Genomic DNA, 15,871 nt, shown 5'->3' on the forward strand with positions numbered 1-15,871 from the left:
GACCAAGTTGTTTTTTAACAATTAGTAACGTCGACCTGCTCCGATACACCTTCATTCAACTGACGTTACTATCACGTGTTCACAGAGCACGCTGTCTCACTGGAGTGCCAGTCATGACCCACTTTGACGGCCTTTTCCGGACTGGGGGGGTGGGGAATGCATCCTATTTTCAAAGGTTGCCATGTCTGAAGCGACGATCCTTGTTGCACTCACCAAAGCACCATCGACCATTTTCAGTGATTTCTCCTCCTTCCATCCGTCTCCCCTCTTTGAATTCCACCTTACAAATTGTCTTATCGGTCAGTCAGCCGATTGAATGAAAACAAGACCTCCTTGGGTGGGGGACACTGATCAGGACTGATAAAAGCTGAAGGAAGAGGATACGGCACACACACTGAGAGACTTATCTCCAGGTACACTGATCAGAGATGATAAAGGAATGGAAGGATATGGGAGAGCAGTGGAGTGGCAAACAAGCACCATTAGGGTTATTCTATTCATAGTTGGGGGGGGGGGGGGTAGTTAAGTGGCTAACAAGGCCCATTAGGACTATTGAGACTCTCCGACTGACCGACTGATTCGTTGACTGACAGATGAACGGATGGAAAATAGAAATAAATACACAGATACGAGGTACAACTAGTTTTGTACAAAATGTCTATTGTATTCCACATAGCGCTGGTAAGACGGCATTAATACTAGTACTCATCACGGTAATGATTAAATCAGAGTCATCAGAAGAATAAACAGAAGACAGAATTAATATGTAAGAGGAGAATGAACTTGACAGTGAAAAAGTCCTTTGAGTAATAAAGGCATTTACAGGTTCAAAGTAGGAAATCAACCTTTTCTTTAAATCACAGTTGGTCATGTCAGTACTTCAATTGAAAGATTGCAAGGCACATTCAGAATAAATAACTGTTTATATTTTCAGAAAATACAGTATTTGCGTTTCCACAGACAACTGGACTTACTGATATTATCATGATACTGAAACTGTGAAAGGTTTAGGTGGTATAACAACGTCACACATCATCACAAGCCTTCCTTTGGGTTTTGTCTCAAACATTGACTCTGACGTGGATGTTTGGTTAAAACATTGATTTTCATAGAAGGTTTTTAACACTTGATGATGGTATAAAATATAATCAGATCTTCCGACTTGAACTTTATACTGGAAAACAATCGATAAAAAGAAGCAAAAAACTGCAATTGTCGCATGTAAGAGAAACATAGGAGGGAGGTGTAGGAGGGAAGAGGAGGATCAGCTGAGAGAGGAGAGTGGTGATACGGCGCAACGTGCTGGCTAGCCTTTCAGGTCAGCAATGTCCCACAGTAAAAGCATCAGCATCCATTGTGAATGTGAGGGGCAAGGTTTCTCTTCGAGCGTAGTTAGGAAGTTAAGATGAAGGCGGGGGAGAAGAGAGAAAACAGGGGCGACAGGGATTTCAGCAGAATCACAGAAAGGGACAGTGGCATAAGTTGAGAGGAAGCAAATGGAAGATGTGGGAGAGAAGTGGAATGGATGAGGTATTTTTTTAAAAAAAGGATTTTAGGTGTTTCAGAGATAAACTTCCCCTGCTCTTTATCCCACGCTTGGCTGCTTGAGGACAGGGAGAGAAGGAGAGAGGGAGAGGGGATAAGGGAAGAATAGAGGGTCACGGTAGACAGTGGGGGCTTTGTGGACACTTATCAGAGACTGACGGCAAAACGCCGGACCCAGGGAGAAGAGATGGTGAATAGTCAGGGATGGAGGTGTGTGTGTGTGTGTGAGAGAGAGAGGGAGAGAGAGAGAGAGGGATGAGGGCTATAGAAGGGAGTGAGGAATGAAGGAATGGAATCATACAGAGATGAGAGGAAAGACTGGATGGAGAGGAAGGGGAAAGGAAGAAGAGATTGGAACAGTGAGCTCAAGAAGCAGGAGCGGCCTTCAGATCACTTTACCGACCTGAATTCACCTTCAAGAGAGGCATAAGAAAGAAGAAGGAGAGGAAAGGAGGGAGCACAGGGACACCAACAAAGAGCGAGAAGGTCAAGGAGAGGTATATGATATGGAGGGAGGGAGAAGGGAAGGCGAAGGAGGGAAAGGACTCCGGAGGATTTGGTTACATAGCAGGAGAAGTCTGGTGTCACGTCCATCAGGAGGGTGTTTCACAGAGAGACTCGGGGTTTGTTCAGGGGGATCTTTAAAACTTTTACATTTTCCTCACTTGTAATGTAGTGGCAACTCTCACTTGCTTACTCACAAACACATTTGCGCACACACACACACACACACACACACACACACACACACACACACACACACACACAGTCGGCGGCAGCGCCCTGCAGCGTACCTGCTGTGAGGGGTCATGTCAGACATCAGCTCCCGTCGCGTCAGCTCTTTTTTCTCCCACAATTCCACCCAGCTGAGACTGTCATCACACTAACCTGCCCCCCCTCCTCAAAGAAAGGCCCAGACACTGGCCCTAGCATTCATGTATACCCACACAAATTTATGATACACACACACACACACACACACACACACACACATCCTATCAAGCACACACATTTAGATGCAGCGGCTCCCACAGGAGACAGACCCCCAGCTGGTGTCCGTCAGCAGGGGGTCTGATCCTGTGCTGACATTTTCATCTCAGTTGTCTTAACCTTCCTGCTGGGGCACACACACACCAACACGGTGACACTGTCGTCTCCGCTGGTTTGCCTGCTAAGAGAGAAGTCTAACGAGATTTCCATTGTGTTCCCTCTTCTCTTCTCTTCTCTTCTCTTCTCTTCTCTTCTCTTCTCTTCTCTTCTCTTCTCTTCTCTTCTCTTCTCTTCTCTTCTCTTCTCTTCTCTTCTCTTCTCTTCTCTTCAGATTTTTTCTGCACCTTATCATTGTTTTGTGCATGTACAACAGTACATTTAGGTTTTAGGTAAGACAGTATATGAGCTCAAAGTCAAAAATGATACAAACACTAAAGGATTAATTCTGAAAAAAAATGGCCACCATCATTGACCATTGGTCACCATCATCATCAACCTTACAAACACATTCATGCAATGATTTAATTGCATGCAGAGAACACACATTCCCATGAATCACATTCTCTTTCATTCATATTTTATGATCTATGTATAGATTGCTCAACTTGTGTGGAGTGAATTTATAAAAGGTAATTTATCAAACTCAATCCTCAACAATCCTCCGTTCTTCCTCAGTTTTGTATGTTCCACTGCAGACAAAGGTTATGAAAAGACTCAAACGTCGATGACATTGACGGTGGTGTGAAAACTTCCCACTACAAGAAAAATGTATGAAAAAGTGAGGCAACTGAGGCGAATAGGCTCACGCTATTTACTCATCATCTTTTGAGGGGGTCTGGTGGAGCCACTCACAACTTGTTCATGTGTATTTAACTGTTGACAAAACAATGTAATTAATCATACAATACCATGCATTCAAAAGACATTGACGTAATTGGGATCATTTGGATTCAAACAATTAGACAGCAAGACAAAGCGAAGGCATGCGGTGCCAACAAAGCTCGGTGTGACCAGCGTTCTTTGAGGCGGCCTGGGGATCGGTCATTGTCCGCCTGTCCTGTCTGCACGTCACCTTCTGTTTAATTAAAACACTGTGATGATGTGACAGACCTTTGCGGTGCCGATTGCATCGTCTGATCGCTGCGAGCACAGAAAAGACTAAACAAGGGTAGTTTATGAGACCAAAGCACAGACGTTGGTTAGACTTCTCATCTATGGAACGAATGAGCAGAATCATACGCACGGCAGAAAGTATAAGTGTCTCTGTTATGACATGGATGTTTGATTGAGGACTGCAAACACAATGCAGAGGAATTCATGGCTAACAATGCTGTGTTTGACGGATGTGCTGTAAGGCCGCCAGGATCTGTCATTGTCTCACACGGTGATTGGTGGGTTGTCTCGGCAGCTTAGTGGCATCATCTCAGGCAACACGGGAATTCTCCCCTGCTGCTGTTTCTTTTTGCCTGCAGAGTGAGGGAACGAGGTTACTTGAGTGATGACTAAACAAAAGCGCTCCAGAGAAGTGAGCTTATGTTTGATATGGTCCCTGACAGGAGGACGTGGTTTTGTTATGTAACGGTGGTGCACGCTACACAGAGCTTTTCAAAGGGATTCGAGCTTCTGTGTGTGCTCTGTCTTTGTTCTCACCTCTACATACTGTAAATTACAAGAACATAGTTCTACTGACGTCTGCCAAATGTAAAATTGTGTTTTGAAGGCTCATCATTCACTTGATGTTACTGTGTGTCAAAATGAACAATAGGGAAAGTATGTCTGACTGATTATCTATTAGATGTAATGTTGATAGCTCCCTTGAGTACTGAGCTAGAAATATATTCATATTGTTTCATATTGTTTATATACACTGAAACACATCAAATTGGCCTTCATGAAATACAATCTCTTTTATCTATCTATCTATCTATCTATCTATCTATCTATCTATCTATCTATCTATCTATCTATCTATCTATCTATCTATCTATCTATCTATCTATCTATCTATCTATCTATCTATCTATCTATCTATCTATCTATACACCTATACACCTATACATCTATACATATAGCTATATGTAATCCCTCTGCGTAGTTTAAGCGGGGGAGCTGTTCATCCCAGACGTGTTACCATAGTGACAAGGTGCTCCCTGCCGCCGTCGGGTCTCGGCCAAGTTGGGCGCCATGGAGACTGGGTGGTGACAGACTTTGTGACGAGTTCCTTGGGACACGGTGGTTGGGTCAACCTTAAATTCACACACACACATACTGAGACATTAATGCAGTCCATTAATGCACATACACATGCATTTGTCATGGAAGTACATGAAATTTTAGCAGAAGACATAAGTTCCATTGTTTGTGTAGTACTACATAGATAGTATGCATTAGCATGATAAATACATTTGTACAAAACACCAACCAGATTGACCTGCGTTTGTCATGTGTGTGCATGTGTGTGTGTGTGTGTGTGTGTGTGTGTGTGCGTGCGTGCGTGCGTGTGTGTGTGTGTGTGCGTGTGTGTGCGGGTACGTTCTGTACGAAAGTGAAAGGATTTAGAAAATTATTTATAATTTGTGTTTTGATGGCAAAATGTTATGGTTATTTTGGAAAAACAAGTGTGTGTGCGTGCACACGTGTTCATGTATTACCCGTCCCAGCGTTGAGACAGGTTCGTGTTTTTCAGTTCTGTGTTGGTGCTTAGTAGGTGTTGTCTGTGTGTGTGTGTGTGTGCACGCACAGGCACATTGTCATACTCGATACATATGCAACAAATCTGAAAAAACAAACCAATAGCTACCAACACAAAGGTCTGTCTTCATACAGATGTAAGATGTGCACTGAAGCCTTGACCAAGAGCAGAGGAGAAGGCATTGAGCCACAGTTTGAGCATCCTGCTGAGAGGGGTCATGACCCCTATCAGATTCTGTGTCAGTTTGCCCATTGTGTCCTAGGTAGCACACAAACACACACAGACGTACACACAAGCAATGCTATAACTTACATGGTCTCCATGACAATAGTGGGGGCGACAGTAAGGCGACAGGATGGCGCTGTGGCACTCAGATGAGAGGACCCAACCTCATCATCCTAATATACTCACTGTATTTGAACACAATCTGAAGGTGGAGGAGACTTGAACTGCACAACATCATAACGTCCAGTAAATGTAAATTTGAAAGTTTGTCATCTTTTACAAAACGGTGCGAAGGAAATGGAAATGATTTGCCATGGAGGTTTTTGTTCTTACACTTTGTTTTGTAATACCAGGCAGTTTAAGTACAGGTTACACTCATCATAACATTATTTGCACGTGCACTTGTGTGCATGCGTATGTGTGAAGAGTATGTGTTGGGCACAGAGGGGGGTGGGATCTGCCCTTGACTTTCATCACTGTGACCAAATGAGACACGTTGCAGTTTTTACATGTAAGGCATTTACTACATTTTGTGGGATTCATGAAACACTATATCTGTTGTGAAATAATGTGTAACTTTCTGAAATTGAAATCATTCACATTTGTGTGACAAATCCCTCCATCCTTCTTTCTTGATAAGCTTTGTCACTTTAAGGGAAAGCACCGTTCCTTTCTTTATCAACGAAACAGGAAAGGATGTCAGACTCTGCCATTTAAATAAGACAGATATATTGGTCCATAGTAAACTGTCATCATTGAAAGCAAACTGAACACACAGTAAAGAAATGTATGGCATGCTACAGTACCTCATTTAAACTCACACAATATGCATCTGCTGCCCCCTTTTGGCAAGTAAATGTTTGTAAATATATAAAGTTTCTCATCTGAGCATGCCATCTAGTGGACAACACGGAGAACCATGACATGTGAACAAATTAACAGCAAGAAATGCTGCATTTTTTCCCCACTGTACAATAAACCTCTAAGTGACGTTTAGATGATAAGTATGTTATGATGATGTCTAATGTTGGCATGGTTGAAGTTTATGTGTACAAACCATTGGTTGAGCCCTTGTCTTACATGTCTTGTTTTGTTTTTATTCGTTTCCCTGTCCCTGTGATATAGAATGTCAGGTGTCTCTGCCAGAGAGATCTTTCTACCGTGTTCGTTATAACACCAGCGTTTAGTTCCATAAGCTTGGTACCAACCAAAGACTAGTCTGGTATGACATGTGAAGATAGTTCCCTTCCTCCTCTTGTTTCCATACGTGGACATAACATTCCCAACCTTCAACACTGTGCGTCTGCATTATACCAAAATAAAAGAACGCACATGACGGGATTCGGGGGTAAATGCATCAAACAAAGTTTTTCATAATTGTGGGGAAATTAGCTCGCACAGCGGGATTTGAGCAGAAGCGGAAATAAAACATAGATACTTCTCTTGACTCATTTGAGAGTCCCCACCTACGTCACGTCCTCTGGCCAATCAGCTTGTGCCGTCAGTGGTTAGCGTCCTACAGGGCCCGTGAGTTCGCGGGAAAAGGCTACAATCGGGCTAATCCAGTGACAGGATTCGGGTTTACAACCACTGCATGTTTTGGCAAGTTTCTGTTTAGCCATTGTCGACCTTCATGGTATCAAACGTTGCTTAAAACGTGGTCTCTCTCGGACCGGTGACCCCGTTTAGTTGTGCTAAAGTAAGTGTCAGTTAGCTAACGCCGGTTTGGTACAATAGCTGAGGCGAACACCGCTTCATGCGACTGGACACAGAAACAACTGCTGACGGGAAAAGGAACAAAGGACCGCCGCTGTCACATACGTAATATCTGATACATTATGAGCGTGTTCAATTTAGACCGTTTTCGCTTTGATAAGAAGCCAGGACCGACAACGAACACAAGCCGCGACAAGGGGTCCAATAGTCCTGAATCTGAGAAGGAGAACAAACCAGGTAAGTAGCCGATGTGAGAGCTAACCTGCTCTTTTTGTCGCCAGATGTGCAAAGTATGCTACCTTTAGTAGCAGTTCAGTAACATGCTAACTAACAGGCTCTATCGTGTCGTTCCCCCAGTTTAGATATGGTTGGTATCTTAGTACCCACAGCCATTTTAACATGTGTATGGTATGGGATCATATCACTTTGTGTAGTAAACAGTAGTGTTATTGCATCATGCAAACATTATCATCCTTTTGCTGTTGTCATGAACAGTGTTGTAATGTGTCATCCACAACTTAAAAACATGTCCCACTTGCAATGTTTGGGATTTCAGTGATTTTTTTTTTTTCCAAGCCCAATTTTATTTCTACATATCAGCTAATACCATTCCACTTTGTAGCTCATATGAAGCCCATCAAAGGTTCATCAAAGTCACAAGCCCGTGGAGTGGTTTTTGAAGATGTCACCGCGGTTGACCTGACTGATGAAGATGAGCCAAAGGCCAAAATATCAATACCAAGAAAACCTCAGTAAGTTTCACCTGGGACAAATACATCTGATTTCTGCTGCCGACATTTAGTTCAATTTAATTGTGTCTGTGTTCTACAGGATCCCTGTAATGAAAATCAGCAAAACATATTGTACTAGATGATGAGGACGATGACGTGGAGGATACAGTGGGCCGGTTGCTTGAAATGTTTCCTCAGTTGACGAAGAATGATGCTATGGAGGTGAGTTTAGCGATTTGATAAATAGGAAGTATAATTACATATATATATATATATTAATATTTTTTTAAATTTCATGTTTTATATTGAGTTTTAACACAGTTTATCTGAGTTCTGTACTGTTGACAGGTTATTGGGAGCACCAGCACTTTGGATGGAGCTGTGGCTACATGTCTAGTGAGGTTTCCTGATAAAGAAGGTAAAAAAAAGTTTAAAAAATGTAAAAAAAAAAAAACAGTCCCTGAGGGCATAGATAAATAGTTTGATAGATGGAGAGATACTATATTTTTATCTCCTCAGATATTCACATGAGAGAAATTCACAACAGTTTATAACCGCTAACTGCCACAGCGATGGTCAAATATATTGATACTGCGATGTTCATGGCTGCAGTCATAGCTGAAAGAATTATTTATAAAGAAAAGGTTTCATGCTTAACATTGAAACTCTAGCATTAGAGGCACATAAATACAATGGAAGTGAACAGTGAATTTTAATATTGTTTTATTTTGCCAACAAGGAGCGGTGAAGGATTTGAGTCGGGACGGTGTGTTTTAATTTGAACATGTTCTCTGTTGCTGTTGTTAAAATGTCCAGTACTCATGCTACTAATTAATGAAGTGTCCGTTTGATCACATCCATAACACACCAGTTTCTCAGGGTTCTGTCTAAACTTTATATAAAATGACCTGTCAGTTTTGTTAGTCTCTGTAATATGGAGGGGTCAAATGCACTTGTGTTCAGTGACACAGAAACAAGTCAGTGAAATAACCCTAATAATATTCAGCATAGTTTTGAGAATGCTGGGGATTTTTGTGTTTTCAGCATCAGATCGAGGCAGAAAAAGGAAGCAGGATGGATCCAGCAGTTCTCAGGACAGCAGTGATATTCAGCCTAACATGAGGAGGAGATCGTCAGTGGTGAGACTACAAACACCGCCGCTTCACGCACTGGTCAAATCGACGTTGGGAGCGATGGAACGATATGACTACTTTTCTCTTTGTGTTTATATTGCTTGTAACGAAACCAAAAGGTGTCTGATGAAGATGATGGAGGGAATGAACCAAGCTGGGAGAAACAAGAGGCGATGGTCAGAAGGCTGCAGAAAAAGTTTCCTGACCAAGACAAGGAGGTGAAAAAACGTACCGCTGTCATTGTCTTTGTACGAAACATTGGTGTTTGTGTTTTCTGTCAGTCTGTGTTTTAATGACAGAACCTGACGACCATATGTGTGTGGCTCCGTCAACAAGGCTGTGATGTCACTGGACAGACAATGAAATAATGGCAGCACATTTTGTGCAGCATTTACATGGAACAACTGGACTGCAGCCATGTTGGCTAATAATGAGCCAGATTTGGTCGAAAGAGATTTTATGTTGTACTCTGACCTTTGCTGACCTTGCTTTGGTGTAGGAGCTGCGAATGGTGCTGGAGGAACACAACTGGAATGTTGAGGAAGCGCTGCAGGTTCTTGAAATGTTTTCCGATCCAGGTCCGAACAGATCTCATGCGAGTGTTTTGCATCTATTCATTCACCGTTCACGTGCTGATTCTGTCGTCGTTGCTTTGACTTAACGGGCAGATAACACCAGCTTCAACTCACAAGAGTTCGAGGATAAGAAATCAAAGAGCAAAGACAAGTCTGGGAGAGACCACAGACGGACGAGGCATCACAGGCGTCAAGACTCCAAAGACCACAGAAACGTCAGTGAATCAGAGGGGGACGGTTCTGACGCGCCAGACGAGCGTGAAGACAATTCAGACTCTGACCAACCCAGAACATTCCAAAAACATCACCTCAACCCTGTCCACGTGGATTATAAAAAAATCCCATCCAGTGTCTTCATCCTCCTCTGTCAAGAAGCCATCTGCCTCCTCTGCTCACAAGCCGTCCTCGTCGTCTTCCCAGATGTTGAGCCGATTTGCCAGTGGAACCAGTTTAGCTAAGAAGCAGGCGGCAGAGAGGAAGAAGAAAGCTCGGGCCATGGACGAGCACGTCAGTTCTGAGGGGGAGAACGATGAAGACGACGCGGTCAGCAGTGAGTTTGAAGGACTCTGATGACGATCTGCAGTCGGCTGGGGGCATGACGGAACAGAAGAAAGCCATACTGACCTTCTTCCAGGGTGCAACGATCGACGAGCTCTCACTGATCGCTGGGTGCTCTGTCAAAAAGGCCCAGAAGATTGTGGAGCTGAGACCCTTTGAGGACTGGCCCACCCTGGTGAGTGTGTGTGTGTGTGTGTGTGTGGGGGGGGGGTTAGAGGATTTCTCTAGTCATTTGTAGTTTGCACAAGTCACCTGCTGACATCTTTAACGATGTTTTCCCCCTAAAGTTATAGACCAGAATGCATCATTAGAAGCCAGGCATTACTAATCAATCAGTTACTAATGTCACTGTGGCACAGTTGAAAATGTTTGTGTGGGTGTGTGTGTGTAGTTAGGTTTTGTAGGTGTAACGTGTTCGTTCGTCTGACGCGTCCTTATGTTGACCATTAGCCCCCATCCAGCCACGTCTCCCACTGTCAACGATACGGACACGCTACATCCCTGTTTAGAACTACGTTCCCTGATGTAAATCAGATGTTTGATCTTGTCTCCTCAGCTTGACATCTTTCATAAGGATAATGGATTGTCAGAGGGCTTGCTGCTGGGCTGCAGAGTGGTCCTGAAGGAACGGAGTACTGTGCTGGGCCTCATGTCAAAATGTGAAACCATTTCTTCGAGAATGGTCAAGCAGGTCACAGGGGTGATGGAGAAGGGCACGGGAGCCCTGAAACAGCCCGGCGTACTCAACAGCAGTGAGTCGGCATGGCACATGGTCATTGCTATGACGACCAGCACTCCGTATGTCGTCACCTTGTTGTTGGATGTTTGTTAAACGGTCGTTGTTATTTCCTTCCTTTCAGATTCCAGCTGAAACCTTATCAGATGATCGGTCTGAAGTGGCTGCTTCTTCTCCATGAGCACAAAACTCAGCGGCATCCTTGCAGATGAAATGGTACGGACAGGCGGGCTGCACCAGTAATGTCCCAAATAACAGAGAGAGAGCTGTAATGAGCTATAACCCAGAGATTGTGTGGTCACATTTTTATCTGACCTTTGACCTTCTGTTTTGTCCTGTACTATCAGGGTTTAGGGAAAACTATCCAGGCTATCGCATTCCTCGCTCAGATTGTACCAGGATGGAATAGCTGGTCCTCACCTGATCACCGTGCCATCTTCTACACTCGGTAATCATTTATGGAATGTGCACCGCAGTGTATTAAATTTAACAGACACACTCATGGGGAGGAGTTATGTTTGGTACTTCCTTCTCCCATAGATAACTGGGTGAGAGAACTGAAGCTGTGGTGTCCATGCCTCAAAGTTATCGTCTATTACGGTGAGACTACTCTGCCGTGTGGTCACGTTCATTCCTCGTTCTTATCGACCGAACAAGCGTCACTCTGTTGTATCACAGTTGACATTTGTCACCAGTGAGTCTGTGGGAGAGTTGTTTGCTAACGTTTTGTGCACAGGATCTGTGGAGGACCGCCGCTACCTCAAACATGACATCCTCAATGAAGAGGTTGAATTCACGTCATTGTGACTACGTGAGCGCGCGCACACACACACACACACACGCGGTTGCGAAGTTGCTTTTGATTTCAACTTTGCTGATGTTTTCCACTGTTCTACAGGTATAACTTGCCATCGGGAACGACAGTGACCGCAGCCTCTTCCGTAAGCTGCGTCTGAAGTACGCTGTGTTCGATGAAGGTCACATGCTGAAGAACATGAACTCTCTGCGCTACCGCTACCTCATGGCTATCAATGTGAGCCCGTTGACATCTTGTAATGACGTTCATGGAGACAAGTTCCATCCTCCCCTCAATCCACCCTCCTCGACCACATGCACTCACGTCTTCATCTGGTCTTCTTCGTTCCTTGTAGGCGGAGCATCGCTTGCTGCTGACAGGCACTCCCTTACAGAACAACCTCTTAGAGCTGATGTCCCTCCTGAACTTCATCATGCCTTCTATGTTTTCCAGCTCCACCACGCAGCTCTCTAAAATGTTTTTCTATGGTATGTGCGCATTTATCATTGAATTTCCAACCCCCCTCTGAAGCCCCTCCCCTGTGCCTCAAAGCCGGCTGTGTTGCACATCACAGTCAGTCCACAGCTATGATTGACGCCATGCTGTGTCACTATGGCAACAGTTAGCTGTGCAAGAAGATTTTCACAATAAACACCAACTTGACGGCTGATCGCATCACATCATTCAAGTAAACAGACAGACCAAAACAAATACAAGTTTGTTTTTTGCAAATCTGTTGTGTTGGTATTATATTTCAACTGCTGCAGCGTTATGTTTGAGTACAAAACAAGAGAAAATTTGACGCTCCTTCATTGTTTCTCCTGGACATCTAGTGTCATAAACTGTTGTTGCAGTTGAAAACACAAACACAAATTTTGATTTGAAAACATTGATTTGAACCAACGACCTGATGTTCTTTGCAGAAATCCCACGAGGAGCAGAGTCGCTTCGAGAGGGATCGCATTTCTCAGGCAAAACTCATCATGAAACCTTTTATCCTCCGAAGAGTCAAGAGTGAGGTGAGTTCATCTCAGAGACATCTAAAGGGTCTGTGGTGAAACCTGTTTTGGGGGAATCATTGGATTTTCCACCTCATTGAGTCCCCTTTAGTCTCTACCCTCTTCTTGATTTCAGTAAAAGATACAGTCACACTCATTTCACATATTTGCATCAAAACTAAATCTTAATTTTCTGTCATGCGTGTTATATTTTTTTGGGGGGTATTCCCAAAATGTTAAGTCAAATTGTCAGATTACATTGTGTTTGTACGTGTGTGTACATTGTCTCCAGGTTCTCAAGCAGCTGCCAGCCAAGGAAGAGAATGTGGAGTCTGCTCCATGAGTGAGAAACAGCTGGTTCTCTACCAGAACCTCTTTAAAAAAACTAAAGGCCTCCACCAGCGGAGAGAGTAAGGGCGCATTTACTGCTCCTTGTACATTAAGGCATTACTTTACAGGACCAACTCAAACGTGGTCAAACTTGGGATCGATCTTCTTTGTTTGCAGAGCGCGAGTTATGTAATGTAATGATGCAGCTCAGGAAGATGGCCAACCACCCTCTGCTCCACAGACAGTACTAACACCACGGACAAGCTCAAGCCATGAGCAAACTCATGCTCAAGGTCTGTTCAGTCTCCTTTGCTCCACAAAGGGGTTTGAAGTCATGGTTGATAGAATTAAAACTACCCTGCTGTCATGCCCCCTTGTGGATAATGGAAACCTGACAAATACTGGACGTAATGTGACATACAACAACAGCAGAGTCTGCCACGCGAAGAACGTTGTTCCTCTTTTCACTTTTCGGATGCCTCAACCTCAGTCCCACGTTCTCTGCCTCCGCAGGAGCCAACGCACTTCGACCGGGACGCCACCCTGATCCAGGAGGACATGGAGTGATGTCAGACTTTGAACTGCATCGTCTGTGCCAGCAGTATCCGTCCATCAGCTCCTACCAGCTTGAAAAGCCTCTTCTGCTCGACTCTTGGCAAGTTCCATCACCTGACAGAGATGCTGGCCTCACTCAAAGACAAGGTACGCACATGGGTGCTTGAATAATCTGGGACACTGTGGTCCATTGAAATGTACTGACGTGATCGGTCTGTTTTCACCTCTCTCATCCTCTTTGCTGATGACGCTCAGCGTGGACCCTTCACATCTGTCTGTCTGTCTGTTTAGTTTCATTTTCTCGCAGCATGTCCGTCAGGGTTGATTTGAAACGTTTCTCTCACTCTGCAGGGAGACAGAGTGGTCTTATTCAGTCAGTTCACCATGATGCTGGACATCGTGGAAGATTTTTTGCAGCATCTCAAGCATCGCTATGTCAGACTGGATGGATCCACGCCCATCGCAGATAGGTCTGTGTCGTTTTTAACCAATAACGGTCATTTATCGTTTGTCTGACTGGCTGAATTCCCAGTGAAGCCGGGCGCAATCGCAGCTTGTCCCCTTTAACTTGTTTTCATGTCCTGCAGGATCGTGTTGATTGATGTGTTCAACACAGACCCAGACATATTTGTGTTCTTGTTGTCAACAAGCGCCGGTGGCCTCGGCATCAACCTCACCTCAGCCAACGTGGTGATCCTGCATGACATCGATTGCAATCCCTACAATGACAAACAGGCTGAGGACAGGTGTCACCGTGTGGGTCAGACCAGGTAGGATGGAAATGAGGCATACACACACACTCGTACATTAGACACAGTTGCCTTATCTTGCGGTATGTGTGCGTCAGGACCGTGCAAGTGGTGAAGTTGATCAGCAAAGACCAGCATAGAGGACTGCATACTACAGCTGGGCCAGAAGAACTCAAACTGGAACAGGATATGACCACTGCTGAACAGGGGTGAGGAGATACACACTCCAGCAATGTCATAGCATTTAATTCAAGAAGCTACCTGTCTCTTCATGTAGTACCACAGTGTACCACAAGGGGTGATAGTGAGTTACTGCAGCAGCAACAAAGCCTGTTCATATGTGACACTGATTCATGTACTTCAACCACTTGACTCACAAATGAAAAGTAATATGTGAACTCTTTTGTAGGCAATGAGGGGTCCATACCTGAAGATATGGCATCTTTGCTCAGGGCCTCACTGGGGATGTGATACACGCTAACGCTGAACGTCCACTGTGCAAAACCATTTCAGTGGTGTATCTGATTGTGGGCAGACTTCGGTGTTTAACACCCATGAATGTTTCTCCTGGAGAACTGCTGAAAACCCATATGCTGCCAAGGTAACAACAAGCTCTGCCGTAGAGTCCTGATTGGAGGATAGCTGTGCCTGAAATGCAACTTTTAAATGTGCACACATTTTGCTCTTTGACTACGAGTCCAACATACATGACAAAAGCAAAGATTGTGCCTTTCTGTATATCATAGAATTGATATTTACACCACAGGTCTCAAGTTGTGAAAAAAACAAGCGGACCAACTGAACTTTTGATACCTTGAATAAAAAAGCTCTTTATTCACACTGACTTACTAAACATGCGATTCAGATAAAGGGACAGTTGGTGAATTAAACACAATTCACCAACCGTTACCGTTTTTTGAAAAATGAGCGGGCAGTTTATCAGGTAACTTCAGAATCTAATGGTCTTAGAAAAGGCATTTTAACATCATGATGTCATATTTGAAATCTGTTACCATCTGTGAAATTGTTGCAAAAAGGCTGCCTGGGACTTAAACTTAACTTAAAATGCTTAATTTTTTACAATATTGAAAAGCATTGAAGTTAAAAACAAAGACTGTCTGAATATTTATGATTGAGCTTTTCTGTTCAGTGTTCGTATTCCCTCAAGTAAGTTGAAAGTTGACTGTCAGGAAGTGAGGTTCATTTTTTTCTTTCTTTTTTCTTTATTTTTTGGGGAGCAGATGTTGCGTTCATGTACTGTACAACTTTCTAATGTGATGTAAGTGTACAACGTTACTGTAAAAGTGTTGACTGAGTCATTTGTTTGTTTTCTTAGCAAAAAAAAAAAGAGAGAAGAATTTAATAAAAAAAATCAGTGCAAATTAGAAAAACTGTGTGTGGTTCACAGAGTTGAGACTGAGCTGCTGGAGATATTAATTGATCATGATATGATATAGTTCATTTTCAATGAGGGTCAAATGTAATCTTCAATAAGTCAACCAGCTTCACAGGTATAGTTTAAAAACTAATTTTGTTTTATGG

The 15,871-nt window shown here is 43.6% G+C and overlaps 1 protein-coding gene across 1 annotated transcript; it reads left to right on the forward strand.

Annotated features, from left to right (window-relative positions):
- Positions 1-7,290: 7,290 nt before the first annotated feature.
- LOC144738930 (SWI/SNF-related matrix-associated actin-dependent regulator of chromatin subfamily A containing DEAD/H box 1A-like) lies at positions 7,291-14,800 on the forward strand. Its single transcript, XM_078621927.1, is given in 29 exon segments — positions 7,291-7,405; positions 8,039-8,121; positions 8,248-8,327; positions 8,960-9,035; positions 9,152-9,250; positions 9,532-9,610; positions 9,957-10,164; positions 10,166-10,340; positions 10,722-10,921; positions 11,026-11,086; positions 11,088-11,117; positions 11,249-11,287; positions 11,289-11,349; positions 11,442-11,501; positions 11,638-11,705; positions 11,791-11,934; positions 12,053-12,193; positions 12,621-12,716; positions 12,988-13,024; positions 13,027-13,073; positions 13,075-13,105; positions 13,203-13,318; positions 13,539-13,587; positions 13,590-13,678; positions 13,680-13,727; positions 13,932-14,050; positions 14,168-14,350; positions 14,428-14,531; positions 14,733-14,800. Coding segments are annotated over 29 exon segments (2,706 nt in total).
- Positions 14,801-15,871: the final 1,071 nt, after the last annotated feature.

This window comes from Lampetra planeri, unplaced genomic scaffold (assembly GCF_965212315.1).
Source record: "Lampetra planeri unplaced genomic scaffold, kcLamPlan1.2.h2 scaffold_1228, whole genome shotgun sequence".
NCBI classification, from domain to species: Eukaryota; Metazoa; Chordata; class Hyperoartia; order Petromyzontiformes; family Petromyzontidae; genus Lampetra; species Lampetra planeri.